The following is a 20673-nucleotide window of genomic DNA, read 5'->3' as shown; positions in this document are numbered from 1 at the left end:
ACTGATTTTTGTTTTCTGAACCGTTAACTTGTATCAAATCTGTGTAACAAATAGTATCATCCCAAAAAGATGCTGCAGCAACTTACGGGACATAAGAATGGCCATCTTCTACTTCCATCATAATGCTCTAAGCCCTTTTCCACTCTAAACTTTAAAATTTGAATTGGCGCTTAAACAAAAGACGATGTTTATTTCAGATTTACGAGAAAGACTTGACACATGGTGCTGCGTCTCAAATTTATCTTCCCAGCTTACAGATGATGTTCACCACTTTTATGTGGCTTATTTTGTTGAGCTGCTGTCTAAGGACAAACACGACTCTATGGTAAAGAGAGCTGGAGTAGAGGAGGTTAATACAAACCATCTCCCTCAAATGGGCTACATTACAAACAAGTTGTAATATTTCATTTTAACCAACATGAATTCCACAAAGGTGCAAACTGTGGAACATACATCCTGCCTCTCCCTCTGTAGATTTCTCCTCATTTGATTGTTGAACTTTGTTGCAAAACAGAAAGAAGCCGTTGCTCTTTATGGCTGAAGGACTGAGACCAAAGCTTGACATTTACCACTGATGTCTGAGGTACTTTCATTTTCACAACACAGTGTGACACATAAAAAGCACTAAAATCAGCCCAACAGCTACAACACCCTGGGTGGATTTTTACCATTTAAGATCTTTAAAAGCTGTTACTCTGAATTTAGTATAGTTTAAGGCTATTTCAGCATTCCTGTCGAGGACAAAACTGTGGGTAATTTTGACATTAAACGACTATCACTGCAAAATATACATCAACTTTGTCCTTCAAACAGGATCCCTCGTTGATCTGTAGTTACTAATATTTGCAAATCTGTGTGTTTACTTTGTTTGGCAGGATCAACGCAGGTAGAGCACTCAGTAACTCTGCAGGCCACACTTAGCGGGGTCTCCTTTGGGAAACTAACACATATGACGGCTCCCTGTGGTCAACCCCTATAAACACATGAGAGGGAAGGAACACAGACAAACCATGAAAAAGATATACATTGGCAAAACTGCCTTAAAAGTCCCCCGAAATGGCGGCAAACATCCGAAAAAGAGGTAAGAGAGTAACTCTCAGACGCCATCTTTCCATCAGTCCTCGTTTTTTATCTGTTTGTCCGATCATCCGCCCACGACGTGTCTTCTCTAGTCGCCCGGTGATGCGATAGCGGCCTCATCCCGCCTCTCCAAGCCCAGGAGTCATCCTGCCTCGTCATCTCATCTCACCGGAATGAAAGCATTCATTATGTCTGACTCAGCTCCCGTTCACAGAGGAGGTCACTAATGGGGGATTTTTTTCATCCCTGGAGCTACTTCACGTAAACTCATCCTCTATCAAACAACAAACACCTGTATTCCCCTGCTAATGCCTGCCAATCAAAGACAAGCAGGAGATGGGGGGCTGCAGGGTAATGCAGCACTGAAATGCCTTCCAGACAGTTGAGACACTCATTGAATCCCTTTGTAGGCAGGTATTGTTTTACTCACCGACCTAGTTGTAGATGCAGCTGCTTTCAGCGTAAATCGTGGCAACCACCTAAAAAATATACAATGTTCCAGATTCCGTGTGAAATTATCAATTCTAATTCACGTCTTTTATTCATCATTCAGCCTAGTATTTTATTTTTAGTGGTAAGTGGAGCTTTATTTGAACAAATATTTCTCTATATTAACTTTAAAGGACAAGTTAGTTCCTCATAAAGCATCTTAGGGAGGAAGGGGGTGCCTTCAAAACCTGTGTCATTGATGCTGAAAAGCAACATGTCCCAACATCAAGAAATGAAGGAGGTGGTTAATAGCGCTCAACCTCACAATGAATGTAAGGCCTGTCCAGATCAGGAGAGGCTTCAGAGCTTAGGTCCAAATTACGCAGTTACACACGGATTCAAGGAAACAAACTTTATTTACAGACTAATGACAAAGACACACTTAGCATCGAAACGTTAGTCTTTTAGCCAAGAAATATTAGTTAACCTAAACTTAGGAATACCGTAATAATAGTGTATAAAATCACACAATGCATATAGTTGAGTAGTTTTTGGAGAATAAACAAATGAAATGCAATTTGTCTTTTAGATATGACTTGCAGCCAAAAAGTCTTTGACTCTGCACACTCAAATTTAAATGAGCTTGTGAGTCTCATGCCTCTAGAGCAGCAGAAACGTATCTTTCTGCAGCATCTCTACTCTATGAATAAATTTATGTTTTTTTTGTTTTTATTCAATCATTAAGGAACGTGGGCTTTCATGCCACAATTTAACATCACCTTTAATGGCAAGAGAAAACTAAAGGAAAGCAAGCCGATGCATGGTCCTCTATACAGTATATATGCAACATTATATACCACTGGGTAGTGTGTGTCTGTGAATCATTTCATATCAAAAAGTACCTTATTGTATTATTTATGTCCATCCATCCATTTTCCTCCGCTTATCCGGGGTCGGGTCGCGGTGGCAGCAGGCCAAGCAGGCTGACCCAGACTTCCCTCTCGCCCGCAACATTTTCCAGCTCATACTGGGGGATCCCGAGGCGTTCCCAGGCCAGCTGGGAGATATAATCCCTCCAGCGTGTTCTGGGTCTTCCCCGGGGTCTCCTCCCAGTTGGACGTGCCCGGAGAACCTCCAATGGGAAGCGTCCAGGAGGCATCCTAATCAGATGCCCGAACCACCTCAGCTGACTCCTTTCGATGCGAAGGAGTAGCGGCTCGACTCCAAGCTCCCTCCTGATGTCCGAGCTCCTTACCCTATCTCTAAGGCTGAGCCCGGCCACCCTACGGAGGAAACTCATTTCGGCCGCTTGTACCCGCGACCTTGTCCTTTCGGTCACGACCCAGAGTTCGTGACCATAGGTGAGGGTAGGAACGTAGACCGACCAGTAAATTGAGAGCTTTGCCTTCCGGCTCAGCTCTCTCTTCACCAAGACGGTCCGGTGCAGCGCCTGTTTTACTGCTGCAGCCGCACCGATCCGCCTGTCGATCTCCCGCTCCATCTTACCCTCACTCGTGAACAAGACCCCGAGATACTTAAACTCCTTCACTTGAGGTAGGCACTCCGTCCCCACCTGGAGGGAGCAATCCACCGGTTTCCGGCAGAGCACCATGGCCTCGGATTTGGAGGTGCTGACTCTCATCCCCGCCGCTTCACACTCAGCTGCAAACCGCCCCAATGAATGCTGGAGGTCACGATCCGAGGAGGCCAACAGGACCACATCGTCTGCATATAGTAGAGAGGTGATCCCGAGACCCCCGAACCTGACGTTCTCCACCGCCCGGCTGCGCCTAGAAATCCTGTCCATGAAAGTCACGAACAGGACCGGTGACAAAGGGCAGCCCTGGCGGAGGCCAACACCCACCGGGAACGTGTCTGACTTATTGCCGAGAATGCGGACACAGCTCCTACTGCAGTCGTACAGAGACCGGATAGCCCGTTGTAACGGGTCCGGCACCCCATACTCCCGCAGCACCCCCCACAAGAACCCCCGAGGGACCCGGTCGAAAGCCTTCTCCAAGTCCACAAAACACATGTAGACTGGTTGGGCAAACTCCCAGAACCCCTCCAGTAGTCTTGCGAGGGTAAAGAGCTGGTCCACTGTTCCACGGCCGGGACGGAATCCGCACTGCTCCTCTTGAATCCGAGGTTCGACAAACGGTCGGATCCTCCTTTCCAGCACCCTGGCATAAGCTTTCCCCGGAAGGCTGAGTAGTGTGATACCCCGATAATTCGAGCACACTCTCCGGTCCCCCTTTTTGAAAATGGGAACCACCACCCCGGTCTGCCAGTCCATGGGCACTGATCCCGACCCCCATGCGACACTGAAGAGGCGTGTCAGCCAAGACAGCCCAACAGTGTCCAGCGCCTTCAGCATCTCAGGGCGGATCTCATCCAACCCCGGCGCCTTGCCACCAAGGAGCTTTTTGACTACCTTAGCGACCTCTGCCAGGGATATGGGTGAGCCCCCCAGGTCTTCAGGCGCTGCCTCCTCTGCAGAGGACATGTTGGTCGGGTTTAGGAGTTCCTCAAAGTGTTCTTTCCACCGCCCGACAATATCCCCCGTCCGGGTCAACAGTCCCCCCCCCCTGCTGAGAACAGCCTGGGGTAGGCCCACATATTATTTATGTGACTGTCCAAAATGAACAATCAAAAAAACAAAAACAAAAATGTGACTAGAATTAATAAACAAAACAAAATTACACCGAAATGGCTGGTGATATTTAGTCTTGCATATCAGTAAGATGGAAACTAGATGGTACCTCCACTCAGTGACCTGAAAACATTGAAAAGAACCTGTCCCTGATATTTGTTCAGTCTTCCTCAGCTCCCACCTCGTGTATCCATGATCTCGTTAAAAGAGAGACAAAGAGAGGAAGTGAAAAGAGCGCACCACATCTCCATCCACTCTCTGCTATCTGTTATCCGGCTGCAGATAGAGTCATTACCCTCCTTCCTCCATCTGTCCATCAATACAGGGTCCATTAAGCCCAGCCGTGCACACTCATATCCATCACGGCAACAGACATTTCCTCTTTTCGCACTCACACTTGCCCTTTTATGAGATGAAGTCCAGGTAATGCACATGCTCTGAAAATAGTCATCATTGTGCTGTCTGGCTGAATTACATGTGTGTGTGTGTGTGTGGGGGGGGGGGGGGGGGGGGGGGGGGGGGGGGGGGGGGGGGGGTTATCGCTGCTCCGTAAATCTGAGCCTTCACAGTCTATTTGTGTGATATATTAGAGTTCATTGGCTCATATTTCATCACAGATTACACCCTCTCTCTCTCTTTTTTCTTTCTCAGTGATGATGGTGTTTCTGTGATGATCTTTAATGCTGAGAAAAAGATCTGATGCCCAAAAGACATTGCAAAAATGCTCTGTGTCCTTTCTTACCCCTGCCTGGATTCTTAATTAGAGATCTGTGTTTTAGTCCCATGTTTTCCTCACACAAAACACTTTCTCACACAACTTTTCTGCTTTTATCACCCTCTCATGATGTTCTCATCACCGCTGCATGGCCGCTCAGGGGTGCATTAAAAAGATATATAGACCCTTATAAGTCCATTTAGATAAGCATATACCCAAGTTACAAGCTTGTTTCCTGCAACATATGCCCTGAACACAATCATCTGCCGTGTGTGTGTGTGTGTGTGTGTGTGTGTGTGTGTGTGTGTGTGTGTGTGTGTGTGCAGCTCACTGCTGGAGCAGAAGGAGGACTTACGGAAGAGACTTTCCTACACGACACACAAGCTGGAGCTGCTGCAGAGCGAGTTCGACTCCACGCGGCAGTACCTGGAGACGGAGCTGCGGCGAGCACAGGAGGAGCTGGACAAGTTCACTGACAAACTGCGCAGGTAGGCGCGTACACACTGGACAACATGGTGGTAGAATAAATGTTCAGATCCAGATGTACAAGTGCCTAAAAATGAGGAACTTAAATTTTGTGTTGATTTTGGCGGTCCCTGTGGACAAGAGCGATAGTGTCATCGAGTACCAGAGTCCCTTTAGAAAACCTCTAATTTGACTGCTGCAGGGTCTGATAATCTGCCCCTCTCAGTCCTGGTTCTGGTTTTAGGATTTGCGTTGTGAAAAGAAAAATTCTTATTCATAATTAGTAAAACTCATTTAGACTGAAGTCGCAATAGTAAGAGAAAAACATGGATAGACAGGGAACATGACAACAAAGATAGCCCAGTCACACATGTGGATACAAACAGGATTCAAACCAATCCTATATCCAAAAATGCCCACAGTTAAAAGGTTATATTGATCCAGTGAGATGGGACATTCAAGCTATAAATCCTTTGTTTTTCACTCCAGTTATATACCATGAAGCGATGCACTGAACTTTCAGTATTTTCTCATGGGTAAAGTTAGCTAGTGTTATGTTCTGGTCCAGTGAACGGCAGCTTTCAAATTGAGGAGAGATGTAATATACGGTGGATGTTTGGAAGGAGGCCCTCAAAACCTAAATAGAAAGGAAAGTATGTATGTATTTCTTCTCTTGCTGCTATGAAGGACCAGCTGACATTTTCTCATAGTGTGAGAATCTCAATAATCAAGCACAGACTGGATGTTTTTTTCTTTCATGTAAAGAGAAACATTTAATACAAAGAAACCAAAGACACATTTTGTCTCTATTTACATTTTTAGTACAAAATTATGAAATCATTTCCAGGACTCTTCCCTGTAGATTATAAGAAAATACAAACCTGTAAAATAATGTATTAACAAAGTACCTTTGACCCTAGAAAAGCACCATTTATTGTTAGTTTATGAGTACAAGTAAGAGTAAGTATTTTTTCTTGGAAATGGGGTTTTTTTGTGAATGAAACAAATGTCTTAAAAGCATTTGGCACATGTTCAGGAGCCATTTCTGAAAAATGTCAAAAGCAGATTGTAATCTTGATAATGCTTGAATTGGAGCAGAGCCAAATGCATTTAAGGCCATGTCTTCTGCATGGAAATAGGCGCAGCAAAAACAACAACAATAGTACTTGTAAAAAATCTAAATTACATAAAAATGTATTATGGACCAAGAATTGCACCTTGTGGTACACCGTAAAAGCCTCCCACCCACAGGTTGAGATCCACTGGGCATAAGCAGTGAGTAATTCACATCATTATCTTGCCTTAAACAGTATGCCCCTGCCTTCTGGGTCACATATAACAAAATAAAACATTCACTTAATCATCACATCAGCAGAGTGAGGTCAGTGAGGTGTGAAAATGACTTTCAAGTGCTGTAAACTGAAACCGTGTCATGCAATCTAGCTCTGACTTGTGTTCTGCTGAGAATGCCGATTTGGAGTCTCCGGCTGATATGTACAAACTATTATCTGCAAGTGAGCTATGTCGTTTATCGTGTCGTTTAGAATACAAAGCAGCTACTCAGCACTGCAGAGGATCAACCAGGATCTGGAGGAGAAGATCCAAAGAAATGTAAGTGTGTAAGCCTCCGTGTGTGTGTGCGTGTGTGTGTCCAGTCACATGAATTCCCACGCTAATGCTAAAGTACCTGGAGAAGAAAGAGAAGTGCCTCTGCAAGTCATGGGGTTTAGACATGTAGAACATTTGGAGGGCCAATTTGAATATGAATATGCCCCGCTGTTGGTGCCGCTGGAGTTAATTATGGCCTATTACAATTGGCTGTCCTCCTTCCAATGGCAGAGTGATAGCAAACCCATTGTTCCTCAGTGCGTCGCACCTGACTTCATTTGTCAGACGCTGCTTTTGCCGGTGGAAAGATACAATTAACTAGCCTGCCTGAGAACACTGTATGACAATCAGGTGTCTTTGCTGTTGAATAGACGGCTGAAAACGGTCAGCGACGAGGTTTGTTACAGCGCAAGATAATAATCATCACTGCCCTTGGCGTGATTGCAACGCTACAGCAGTTAGATTCCACGTCAGTGAGGAGCTGAGGGTCACCCGGCTTTTCACGACAAGACAAATGGTCATTTTTTTTTTTAAAGAAACGCCAACAGCTTTTTTTTATTCTCTTGAAGCGTCCTCATCAGCCGTTATTCATTCATCTCACGTATTCCATTCTCAAGGGTGAGAGAGGTGCTGAGTAAGTCTCTCTGTAATTGTAAAACTTGTTTACTCCACAGGTGCCACAAACCCATCTGACCCCAATGGCCCTGCACAACTAGAGGATGTAATTACAAGACAGATAAACACAGTGATATACTTTGTGTGTGCTTGTATTGGCACAGCTACACGGTTCAACAGAGAAAAAGGCCTGAAGAGAGACAAAACCTTTAAAGACAAGGCCACTTGTTGTTATTGCAGCTCTCATGTCATACTTACCTCAAACACTGGTGGGAAATTAGCATGCAATTAATTAAAACTTCACACAGACTTGGACTCTGTCTTTGTCAGCCAGTTTACTGACGTCATGCTTTCTTGGTTAACCTAGTAACCAAAGAAAATCAGCTCCACGGTATATCTTGCTGCCACTTATATACTCAATGTGCGAAGTTGCTTTGTGCATCTTTAGTGTCCACAAAATCATCAAAGCATATATTCAGCGTTCAAGATATTGATTTTAAACCTGAACACAGACAAGTCGTGGCAAATGTGCTCAGTTCTGTGAATTACTGGAGTGGAATTTGATTAATTAAAAGATTGTAAAAACTGGGACGCATGCTTTGATGAGTGTTGTTTCAACGGAAAACTTCAAAGTGTTTAAAAATCTATAAGTCTTCCTTCCATGCTGGTAATTTGTATAAACGGCTCTCTTGTCGTCAGTCTCAGCACCACGACGATGAGAAGCGAGCGCTTAGCAGAGAGATCATCGTCCTCAACAACCACCTGATGGAGGCAAAGCTCACCATCGAGAAGCTACAAGAAGACAACGTAAGAGCCTCGTTATTTTTTAATAAAGTAAAGCATATTGATAGCTCCATCTTGTTTACCTGCCTTGAACAAAAAACTGCTAAACAAGATACTTTCACGACTTTTTTTGTCATGCTTGGCTAAGGTTGTCACAGCAAAACTGATCACACACGAGCATTGAGAGACACTTTTGCTTCTATTAACCTTCACAATTCTGCTTAAAAGCAAAGAGAACGTGATATTTGCAGCTTTAAACAGTCAGACTTTCAGTTTTCGAGGCAAAGAAAGTTTCGGGGGTAGAATAATCAGTTGCGATGATGAAAATACTCACCAACACTAGTGCATATTCATCCTGGAATGTTATTTATCATCTTCTAATTGTGTCTCCGTAGGAGATGTACAGGAAGGACTGTAACCTGGCTGCTCAGCTTCTCCATTGCAACAAGTCTCTTTACAGGGCGCAGCTCTCCGAGGTGAGATCTACACGGACTGTTACACGTCATTCGGGCTTGTAATCAAGCTCAAATCTTGTTTTTTTGGTCTTCTAAATATATGTTTTCACATGTTTCATCAACAATATCAAGATGTTAGTCACGTCGAATCCCTAGAAGGTTCAGTCAATGAAAATCACAAGCAATTAAAGTTAACCTTTTTGCCCTGAAATTTGCACAATTCAATTTGCACTGAATTGTGTTAATAATACAGTAGCCGGGTAAAAGGAAAAGATTTTGAGAAACAGCTGTGATTTGTGAAGGAAGAGGAGATGTGAGTGAGGAGTTTCTTGAGCACTAAGATGAATTCTCAGCTCGTGACATAAAGATGGGCAAAAAAAAGTGCTGGCATGACTATAACGGAAGGTCATGTTGCCCTTTTGTGAGGCAGAGGAGATAAGAGACAAGACATGGTGGAGCGATGAATGCTGCCAGTCACTGCAGGAAGGCCAGAGATTAGAGAAGTAAAGCTGTTCTTTGGCTAAATAACCTTCAACTGGGGTTTGAAAAAGTTGGTAGCTAATTTAACACAGCTCAACATGATACTTGAGAATCTAGACATATAATCATTTACTTTAGAAACAGTAATTATGCCGTGAAAGCCATGATTTATTTTGGTCATGGATGAATGAAAATTCATAGTATTATTATATTATATTTAACATGTGTGAAAATGGTTTTGCTCATTTCTGTTCGCTTAAACTATTGAAATCATTAAAACGATATAACATGCAAATTGATCAAAATATTATTATACTAATAATTATCATTATATATTTACATATTTAAAACATTTTACTTGGCTTTTCATTGAATATATATTTTCCTCTTATACATTTGTCTATTTATTATCAAACGATAAAACATGTGGAAGTTGCAGCTTTTTTTCTTTTTTTTTACAAATTGCCAACATAAACCAGTGATGGAAATGAAATGAGTACATTTACTCAAGTACTGTACTTACATACAATTTTGAGGTACTTTGCTTCTATTTAGTTCCACTACATTTCTAGATTTCTACTTTTTACTCTACTACATTTATTTGGCATATTATTAATATGAAATATTATTAACATTTTAACTGTGAAATATTATAGATCAAGCAACTCAGCTGTTCAGACATTTGTTAAAGTAGCTCCACCTCTACCAGCTGCAACATGAAAGTGCTTAGACATGAATGCATCAATAATTCAAATACAATTATATAATATATATAACTTTGAAATGGTCCATTCTGCAGTAATGAGCACTTTTACTTTGTGTAACTTAAGTATATTTTGATGCTTTTGAAATGCATGACTTTTACTTGCAACAAGGTATTTCTTCACTGTTCTACCTCTCCTTTCATTCTCATTCAAATCTTTTGGAAATGAACCGACATTACTTACAGGCTTTTGACATGAAAAGCAACAGTAGCACACATCTCGTGTTTGCACCGATCAGTGAGACACGAGTCCTCTCAGGTCATTCTCCTCCTGTCACTCAACATGCAGCTAAGCCAGAGTGTAATTATACTGCACTGGGTTTAGTAATCATGTCATTTTATGACAATGATTAAGTCTGAAGCACAACTGAAACTGCTCCAAGGCAATTTGTGCACACATGTGAGGGACAGTTAACTGTTCAAGGAGCTAAAACTGCACTGCAGCCTCATCATGCTATACCCCGCTGCTGCTTGTGAAAAGATGCATGTGGATATCGATGAGTGCTTTAACGCCGGGCCAGCTTGGTGCCACTTTCCGCTGCATCAGCCCTGGCCTTGTGCCTATGTGACAGGGCTGGCTTTTTATTAAAGTTGGCAAGTCTCCATGCGGTTAAAGAATGCCTCCACACGTTTTTGCCCCATATGGCTGAATGGAAATATCGACGCAAACTGCATTTGGTGGCGTACGGCTGATAAAATATCCCCTTACACAAAAACAAACAGCCACCCTCGCTGTACAGAGTATAGGATTGGTAATAGAGGGAAACACTGCTATGCAGGGCTATTGCCAAACAGAGTGGAGGTCAGAGGCGGTACATGCACGCTCTGTATGTCCACCTGTCTCCTGTGGGTGGGAGCTAATCGGAAGCATATTGATGAATTGTGCTGCAGCATTTTGAGGAGTGCAGTGGCTCTTCAGCGCCTACTGAAGTGCTCCAGTCGTTTGTTTTTGCTGCAAAACAACCACAGCGAGGGTGTGAAACGATTAGGCTCGGATTTCTCAAATGCCACATGAAAGCTAATTGTGTTCAAAACAAGCCCAAGTGAAAAATGTGTGGACAGGCTTTTAGTTTGGTTCAAGTTGTAGTAAAACTGTTTTGATAAAAATGTCTTTTCGTGTTAGTCTTTCCTCTATCTACAAAGTTAAAATTAGCTCGCCTCTCATTGCTTATTAGGAACAGCTGACTAGATTCCTGTTGATGATGTGCTGCAGTTTGCTTCATGCTTGTTGCTATGGAGAGGCACATATAGTAGATGGAGGCTTTTTTTTTTTCATTGAGAAATGCTCAGAATAGAACAACTTCTGTCTTTTTCAAGGAAGGAGACTCAGTTCACCTTCATTTTCACTTCTCTTTCTTGCGGCTCTTGTCACTTGAAAATGACAAGACAAAAAGGACACAAACATAATTATTCCTGACAAGTCAGGTAAATGCAGAGGTGTATGTTGTGGTGGCATACTCCCACCACTATACTATGTGACATACTGACATGCACACTGCACTGCACAGGGACAGAAACTGCAATATATTGTGTGTACACTGAGTATTCATGCAATACAGAGTTCTCATGTTAAGGCCGCTTTACAATGTGGGATGTGGATCAATCCAAAAAGATGGTCCTAGATCACATGTACACTCGTCCACTCACCAAAGACAACCTTCTGCAAATTGCTGACATTGTCAGAAATTTAGGAACCATATTCTCACAATTTGACTGTTGCTACAACCAACATCTTCAAACCAACCTATCAGAATACAACATAAAATGAAGGACAATACACATTTTTAAGCACCATTTTTAATCCATTTTGGAAGAAAAAAAACACTCCCAATGATGGGGGCGAAACAGAAAAATATTTGCTCCAGCTTTTACTAATCAATGCAAGAAACAAACACAGAACAAAGGGAACAATAAAGAAACCTGGCACAAGACAGACATACCGTTAAACAAAAACAATGAAATATGAGCAAGCCGTCATTGTACACAAATCAGTATACAAATCTTTAGTTTTCTGTTCATCTTAGATATAAATTGGAGACTTTAAAAATAAATCGATCAACTATAATTAAATAGAAAGAGGGACGTTTGTTGCACCACTCGCATATGTGTATTTGATATTTCCCCAGTAAAATAAGAAAATAAGCAAGTGAGTATGTAAGTTTGTAGGACTCCGGCAAAGATGAAAAGCTTGCAGAGATGCATTTTCACTATTTTCTATTTACATTGCAGTGCTGTGCATTCATTGCACAATCTGACACAGATTGGGAGCGAGCTTTTATTAGACCTATCGCTCAGTGTGACATACAATACATTTACACAACTGTCACACAGTCTGTCGCACCTTTATGTAACAGCCTGGTAGACCTTCTGATTATAGTAAATGTCCAATGAGCCGTTTCAAGTCTTCAAAGTGTCCAAGAAACCATTTACACTGAATAGAATTTCAAAGCCCGGTGATGTTGTAGTGTGCAAAACCCCCCTCAAACAATCATCAGTCGAGAAAGTATTGCTACAGTGCAGCTCCATACAGCAACACTTATGTCACATGTATTTCCCTTCCCTTCTCTTTTCTCTGACACTTGTAGCTGCCGGCTGATTTTCAGGAGCGACTGACCATGCACATGGAGGAGCCTCCTCTCTGTCACACTTATTCCGACTCCGTCCCGGCCTCTCTCATTGGCAAAGTGCTGGAGAAGCCAGACGAGGCCTGCAGCAGCAGCCAGGCCTCCCGCTCCCCCAGCCCCCAAACCCAGGACCATGCTTTTATCTTGGAGAGCTTGGGACCAGGAGAGCGGCTGGGGCTCCGCGCAGCCTACAAATCTGACCTGTACAGCAGCGACACTGCGCTGTACTGCCCTGATGACCGGCACCGTGAGCGGAGGCCCAGCATGGATCTCCACGGCCAGCGGAAGCTTCTATACGGGCCCCAAATCTCTACCGACAGCAACCCAGAGGAGGGCTCCGTGGGCTTGAGGGTTGGCTTCTCCCAGGAGCACTTTGCTAAGTTCCCTGCCACACTGGGTGCAGGCTCCAGCTCCTACTCCAGCTTCAGTGGAGGGGGGTCCGAAGACAAAGGCAACGGTCCGCCCAGCAGTGCAGCTTCCTCGCCGCACCACCATTCCCTCTACATGGAGTGGAGAGATGCAGGGGACTATGAGAGGAAGAGTGACTCATCCTGGGAGAGGGACAGTCCAAGAGGCTTTGCCAACGCACATCCCTTCCAGCAGACGGAGCTGAGCCACCACCAGAACGGCAGCTCGCCTGTCTACAGCCGCACCATGTCCTCCTGTTTCAGCGAGCCGTATGAGCCGCTCCCTCCCTCTTCATCCCCAAGCGTTGTCTATGGAGACAGCCGTCGAGGCAGCACATTTGCCCCCGAGGAGGAGGAGCTGATCGGTCGATGGAGACAACTGAGCGTGGAGGACTTGAGTGCCCACACCTACCGCAGCCCAGGCCGGGCCTCCCCTTACAGCTTCTCAGAGCAGCACTTCTCCGTCCGGCCTTCCAAGATCCGACTCGGCCCGCTCTACAGCAGCTTCCAGGAGGGGGCTGACTGTTACCATCACGGAGGGGGTGTCGTGGACCCGGTGTGGGCAGCCGCCAGCCCAGGCCCCGACTGCAGCCCAGGGCTGCGGCAGGCTCATAGCCAAGCCCACCTGTACCGAGCCGAGGACGGCCAGGGGTCGGAGCACAGCCTCTACCACTCAGGGAGCTCCAAAGACAGGGAGGGTAACGTGGCAGCTGGCGGCCAGAGCACGGATTATGTAGACCCCAGCCCCAACAGCTCTACCGAGTCTCTGAACCAGAGGTCCCTGGAGATGGCCGCAGAACTGCAGCACTACCAAGTGGAAATGCACAACCTGCCTGCACAGGCGAGCCAGTCGCCACCACCGCCCCCACCCCCCCTTTCTCCGTACAACCAAAAATTTGGCTCCTTGGGACTTTCCAGGAAGGATAGTCTGACCAAGGCCCAGCTCTATGGGACCCTTCTGAACTGAAGACGCAAGCCCCTGGTATGTGCGGCTACACCTTCTGTTTGGCGCGATCATTTTTGAGAGCGAATGGTTTGAATAGCAGCCAGTGGCCGAATAATTCAGTATCATGAACATGTAACTATTGCTGAGTATTTAAAAGCTTTGATCGTATGGCAATGGATGGCAACAGTTTCCACTACAATTGTCCTGAGCAAGTACTGTGAGTCCCGTTAAAAGAGTCGGATGGTGAGAAGCTCAAGCAGCACGTACAATTTGTAAGAATGTGTATGTATTTAAATTACAAATGTATAAATATATACTTATAACTAAAAATGGAGTGATATATTTTGTATGTAGCTGTTAGCAAGATATACATCTAAATCAATCCAACAAAATGCAAATCCTCTTGATAAACCTGGAACTTGTATATAGATTAAAAACTGCCAATCCTAAATTCGAAAACTCAGAGAGGTAATTTAATTGAGAATTGATGCGCGTACAAACTGCACATAGATTCAGTCCTTATTTTGAATGGACTGAAACAGTGCTGGCCTCGTGAGGCTTTAAATGTCATTGTTGAACATATGAGGAAAGTCAAATCAATGAATCCCTTAAATGAGAAACATACATTTAGTTTTTCTTCTGTTGATTGCCTTTGACGGTATCGGTGGGTGTGTTATATTGTTATTGATGTAACATTTTGAGATCTGTCTTCGCAGTCGGTATTATTTTATCTTTGCTCTTCTATATCCCCTGGAGAGGTTTTCCTGCCCCCACTCTACCTCAGATTTGGATGCCCACACCCCATCAAGCCACTGTAACCCTGTTTCTTTGACGACGATGCATGTTTATATATTTTGGTTGTTTTGTTCGCCTAATAAAGCACAAGTTATACATATGCGCTCCCACGCCTTCCTTTAATGTTGAAATGTTGCTGTGGGGGGGGATTTGAAACATCATTTAATGTCGTCACATATGACCGGTTGTTGTTTTCAAATAATTACATGTCTGATGATCCAAGTGGAGTGATTGAACCACGAGGGAGACCCTTTGTTGTTCAAACTCACATTGCTGCAGCCACGTGGTGCGTGCTTGCTGAGTCACTACGAAGCCCTGCTCTATCACTGTTGTGAGTTTAAAATTAGGTTTGTAGAGGCGGATTGTTGTCAAGATCAGCAAACTAAAAACAGAAAGAGGTTTATTTGTGTGCTCCAAGGAGTCATCAAGACATCACTACAAGGAAATGTTTGTTATGGTGTGAGTTATTGTCATATCAAACGCATTAAATAACACTTAATACTCAACGTACAGAAGCAATTCCACTTCTGCTGCATGGTACAAGTGTCATGATGGCACTAAATATACACAGTGTGGACAGAATAACAACAATACCTTACAATATATATCTAGAAAATGCAAATGGGGGCCAATCAAACAGCAAATCTATATCAGGACATCCGTTTACAAACTCACAAAACTCATGCAGTACAATCCTCCCAAAGCTCTCATCTATCCAGTCGTATACTCACTATACTTCCCAAACATGCACCTTCGCTAAAACCTTACTATTTAAAACACTTCTGCATAAACAGCCTCACGCTTGCACGGGCACTCTACTCGTCCGCGTGAGTCCCAAGTGTTTAAATTAGTGAGGTTTCTGCTAAGATGCATGTGTTCTTTGTTCACCGTGGAGTCAGGCGAGAAAAGCAATTTTTTTTAAAAGAATTTACACGGGTGTGTAATTGATATACAAACGGTTATTTTGTGGGTGAAGTATCACTTTAAACTCTTTTTAGATCAATATATTGCAACGAGGTGTCGGGCCAAAACAATTAGTCATGTATCTTTTAGTGCGGACTGTTGGTTAAACAAAGCAACACATCACCTCCCCTCGGAAGGATGATTAATCAATGAACAGAAAATGAAAGCAACTATTTTTCAAGCCAAAATGCCAACAATTCTTAAGTTCCAGCTTCTCTAATGTAATAATTAGCTGCGCTTCTGTATCCGCTGTCATAGTAAACGGCATATATTTGGGTTTTTAAATATTGGTCAGACAAAACAAGACATTTTAAGACTTCCCATTAGGCTTTAGGTAATTGTGATTGTGTTTTTTTCTGTATTTTCTGACATCTATTTATTACTGCAGATATGATGAAAATAATAGTTAATTGCAGGCGTAAATTTAGTCCAACCTCTAAATCCAGCAGTCTCAGCAAACAGTTGTTTTATTATCACATACTGTACGTGACAGTGATTTCAGGAATCGTCTTGTATTCATACTTGTGCATCTGAATATCACACTGTATTTATTGCTATCTCTCTTTCCTGCTGAGGGGAAAGAGGACTTACATGTGAGATTGAATCCTTCCACAGGAGGGAGTCATGGCGCAGCAGCGTCTCACTGGTTTACATTGTCAACCTTATTGTTAAGTCTCCTTCAGACACAGCAGAAAGCATTTACACTTCAAACACATCAACACAGGGAAACTAGATTAACAGCTCCCCCCCCACCACCTCTTCTTTCATTTACACTGCATAAAGCGTGCTAAAGCATTCAAGCACAATAGCTGAAGTAGGAATGGATCTGCTTTTCTGAGGATTTGCACAGCACGACAAATAATGTGACCTCACAATGGTGAAGGTGACAACTCAGCTCGGGCTTTGATGGATACCGTGAGGAGATGAGTTTGATCTCGATGCGCGTGTGAATCACTGCTGCCATAAAGAAAGATCAAGGTTTTGCATTCATAAAACAAGACTGACCAGGTTTGCTGGACACAGATAATGATTTTGTTTCAGTTCTTATTTCCACATCTGTTTGCACTGAAATGTTTCTGAATTTCCTTCACTGTGTGAAAGTAGTTTTGACAGTAAAATACCGTTCAGCGTGTGTCCTCTTAGCATCTTCCCTGAGTCTTTACAGGAAGCTGATTTCTTCTAATTAAACAAGAACCCCCCTTTTCCCATAAACAGGTTACAGGAAGATTTCCCCAGCTAAATGAACGTCTGCAGGAGAACACAGATTTATTGTGCATGTATACATGTACCGAGGTGTTTTTATTGGCTTTGTACACATGTTCATGTTCATGGTGAAGACTTTTTACAGGGTTAGATATTGTGGTGCAGGTCAATAAAAAGCAGAAATCATTTCACACAGCGATGCATCTCTGTTTGAACCACCTTTTTTTTTATTCAAAGCTTTATACATTTTGTGCTCAACACACTGCAACACAGACTTTTGCTCACACATTTACACACTTCATTGGCACAATATGTCATTCAATTAAGGATTTTATCCCCATGGTGGCAGTAAGTCTTTTCAAAAGCCATCTCCTGCAGAGCAGTGTCTGCGGGGTTGCTTTATTTTGTATTACCAAGAATACACACCATCCACATTACAGTACTCTACTCAGTTAGGGAGTCCAACCATCCTGCTGCTTAGGTCCCACAGTTTCTTGGCTGCCTGCTCATCTGTAGCTTTGGCCATCAGCTCCTCCTCCTCACAGTTAGCGAAACACTTCCCCGACACTCCCTCCACCTCAGGGGAGCAGGCCAGATAGAGAGGAGTCTGGGCCCCCTCCAATGGACTCTTAAAAAAGACCTGCGAGGCGAGGTAGAACAGCGGCTTCGCCAGGAGAGGGATTTCAACATGCCTGCCCAGTCTGGTCCTCACGATGCCTGGGGTGAGAGCGTTGACCGTGACCCCCGTGCCCTCCAGCTCGCGAGCCAGTTCCAGCGTGAACAGCAAGTTGGCCAACTTGCTCTGACTGTAGCAGAAGGCCTTATCGTATTTGCTTTCGCTATTCAGGTCGTCGAAGTTGATGTGGCCGTGCTTGTAAAGCTTCGAGGAAACCACAACGATGCGGCTGGGAGCCGAGGTCTTCAGGAGGTCCAGCAGGAGGCGGGTGAGGAGGAAGTGACCCAGGTGATTCACACCCAGCTGCATTTCAAAACCATCCTCCGTCTTTGTGTAGGGACACTGGTAGACTCCAGCATTGTTGATGAGCACGTCAATCCTGGATTCCTCCTAAAAGGGTCAGAGAAATTTAAATCATTTAAAAACTGCTAAATTCAAACTTCATCAACGACTAAAACAGCTTTGCATGTAAACGAAAGGAAATGTAAATATTTCTTCATTAATATATTTGTATATAAATATAAGAAGTAGTGATCACTGTAATCTCAGTTAGTTGTAGATCAGTTAATTAATTCCTCATGTTATTTCCTAGGTTCCAGGTATTTATTGAGTTTATAAAGAGTCGACAAAAAGTTCTTCAATAAAGGGTGCTCCGAAAATTTGACTGTGTTCGTATGTGTCTGTGACATTAGATGCTAGTAGGTATGGTATGAAACAATATGCTATAATAGTAACATTGAGCTGGATATAACTGTTTTGATAATTGATAAATTGTTTAAGTTATGTTTAATCAAATATTCGATGGTTCCGGGTTCCGTGCTTTTCTTTGTTTTACAATATAGTAAATTGATTGGTTGGACAAAACAAGACATTTGAAGATGTTACATTTGGGCTTTAGAGAATTGTGATGGACACTTTTTTGTGTGTTTTATTCACAAAAATGATCAGTCGCTGGTTGCAACCCTCATTTCTGTAATCTGACTTGTACTGAATGCAGAATCAAAATTGAATTGTCAGACTCTCATTATAGGTGATCACACTATATTTATTAATTGTTTCTATTTAACATAATTATCACTCATTTATTGGCTTTGTATGTGTCGTTTTGTGAGCCTCTGTGTTAAACATCTTGTTAGTAGACAATGTAGTATAAGAGTGTCCTGAATGATGTTTCTACTTACAGTAATATTTGCTCTTCTTTTATTGTTTCTGCATGCTTTGTAAAGTGTAAATATTGCATAACTTTGTCAATTTAATGTTATATTCTGTTTTTAAGGTGACTTTGTAACAACTGCCTGGGGACTACAGATGAAAAATAGGTTAACTCTGGCGCATTTACAGGAATGTTTTATTAATGTGCACTGTCCCTTATCAAATAAACCAATAAATACATAAACAGTGGTAAGGATCAATGCTGAGGTTCAGCACCATGGACAGTCCCCGTTGCAGCTAAGGTACATGTAAAGCTCTCCTTAGTATTGGACATGACAATGGCTGGAATGAACTAGACAGTCTGCCATTTAAAAAGCTAAACTGATTGGTATCTAGCAGCTAAACAAACTGTCCATTCAGCTGGTGAAAGAGCTAACTTCTCCATCTATTGTAGCCTATCATCTCAATTTACCTCTTGGATTTCCTCACAAAATTTCCTGACTGATTTAAGAGAAGCGAGGTCCAGGTGTTTGATGACCACCTCCCCCTGCTCTGGTCCCGCTTGTTTCTTGATGTCCTCAGCCGCCTCCTCGGCGCTCCGCTGGTCCCGACAGGCCATGATGACCCGGGCATGGAGCTTCAGCAGCTCCCCGGCCAGGGCCTTCCCTATCCCGCAGTTAGCCCCGGTCACGATGACCGTCTTTCCTCGCATAGTGTCGGCCGGATACCGGAGGAGCTGTGCAGCTTTCTGTCGTGGGAACAAACGGCGCAGGAAGAGCAATATGCCACCGCCGACAACAGCGGCTACTATCACCGCAGTGGACATGAACGCTGGGGCTGGGGGACAGGTCAGCGGGGAGTGTGACACAATCTCTCGGTGGCACTGTGTATCATGTGTTCAAAAGTTATAACATCACCCCGGAAATGCTCCACACGCAAATATGTCACCTTAACGAGCAGTGTTTCACTATATATTGTAGGTATTGTATTGTAAAAAAAATCGTGTACACAACCAACAAATGTTTAACAAGTGGGCTGAAAACAAACGGCTCGACTCAAATTCCACCGGTAGCAAAGCAGCAATGTAGCTAATGCTAGCATGCTAAAGAAGCTAGCAATGATAGCTACCGAAGCTAGATGTTTTGGTTTATCAAGCGACCCTGTTAACTGGTGACTTTTAGACGAATGCGTCTGTTGTGTAGTTGCGACAGCTGTTGAAAATAGGAAGAGTAGACGTAGCTGTCCTCGTGAGTGCCGTAATATATATATATATATATATATATATAAACTTTTGCTACAGAGTACTACATGACGCGTGTTTACCCAAAATGGGCTCCAAAGACTATTAGTAGTATTTACTAACTTTATTATTTCAAAGAAAGGGCAACTTTCTCCCTTACTGTTTCAACACAAACAAACAACAAGTGACGAGTGAGAAAGTTCTGACACTGTAATGAAAAACTAAACAATGCGGCATTCACGAGGACAGCTACGTGTTCTCTTAAAGTTGCCAGTTAACAGGGTCGCTTGATAAACCGAAACACCGGATTCTACTTCCGGGGTATTTTGGTTACCGAACTCTATTGCACATTGTACAAAATACAGCGCATACAACACTTGTTTCAAAACGTTCTGCTAATATCAAGAAGACTTAAATGATTATCTATCTCTCCAGAATGTCTTTAGTCTAATTTACCCATTACTACATCCAGTACGTTACAGTCTGCATTATGTACATTGAACACTAGGTGGAGCCCTGGTCAAATGAGACTGTACACTTGGGCTGGAAGTGGCTGAGGCACCAGCTGATGGGGGTCCTAATTACTAATAAAGGGCTGCAAATACAGGCCCTTGTGTAGTT

The 20673-nt window shown here is 43.3% G+C and overlaps 2 protein-coding genes across 2 annotated transcripts; one reads left to right on the top strand and one right to left on the bottom strand.

The window, feature by feature from the left end:
* Nucleotides 1–983: 983 nt before the first annotated feature.
* LOC306711818 (brain-enriched guanylate kinase-associated protein) lies at nucleotides 984–14044 on the top strand (the record flags this gene model as incomplete). The annotated part of the gene is made up of 6 exons (XM_079180863.1): nucleotides 984–1081; nucleotides 5204–5365; nucleotides 6887–6953; nucleotides 8265–8372; nucleotides 8744–8824; nucleotides 12632–14044. The coding sequence occupies 6 exons, from the start codon at nucleotides 984–986 to the stop codon at nucleotides 14042–14044; spliced, it is 1929 nt and encodes a 642-aa protein (XP_079036989.1).
* Nucleotides 14045–17205: 3161 nt separating this feature from the next.
* Nucleotides 17206–19693, bottom strand: rdh14b (retinol dehydrogenase 14b). Its single transcript, XM_079180352.1, has 2 exons — nucleotides 19285–19693; nucleotides 17206–18050 (listed from the first exon to the last, which is right to left on the bottom strand). The coding sequence occupies exons 1-2, from the start codon at nucleotides 19636–19638 to the stop codon at nucleotides 17433–17435; spliced, it is 972 nt and encodes a 323-aa protein (XP_079036478.1). The 5' UTR covers nucleotides 19639–19693; the 3' UTR covers nucleotides 17206–17432.
* Nucleotides 19694–20673: the final 980 nt, after the last annotated feature.

This window comes from Pholis gunnellus (assembly GCF_910591455.1).
Source record: "Pholis gunnellus genome assembly, chromosome: 19".
Lineage (NCBI taxonomy): Eukaryota > Metazoa > Chordata > Actinopteri > Perciformes > Pholidae > Pholis > Pholis gunnellus.
Note: the sequence above shows the minus strand (reverse complement) of the source record. Positions and strands in the feature narration are given on the sequence as shown.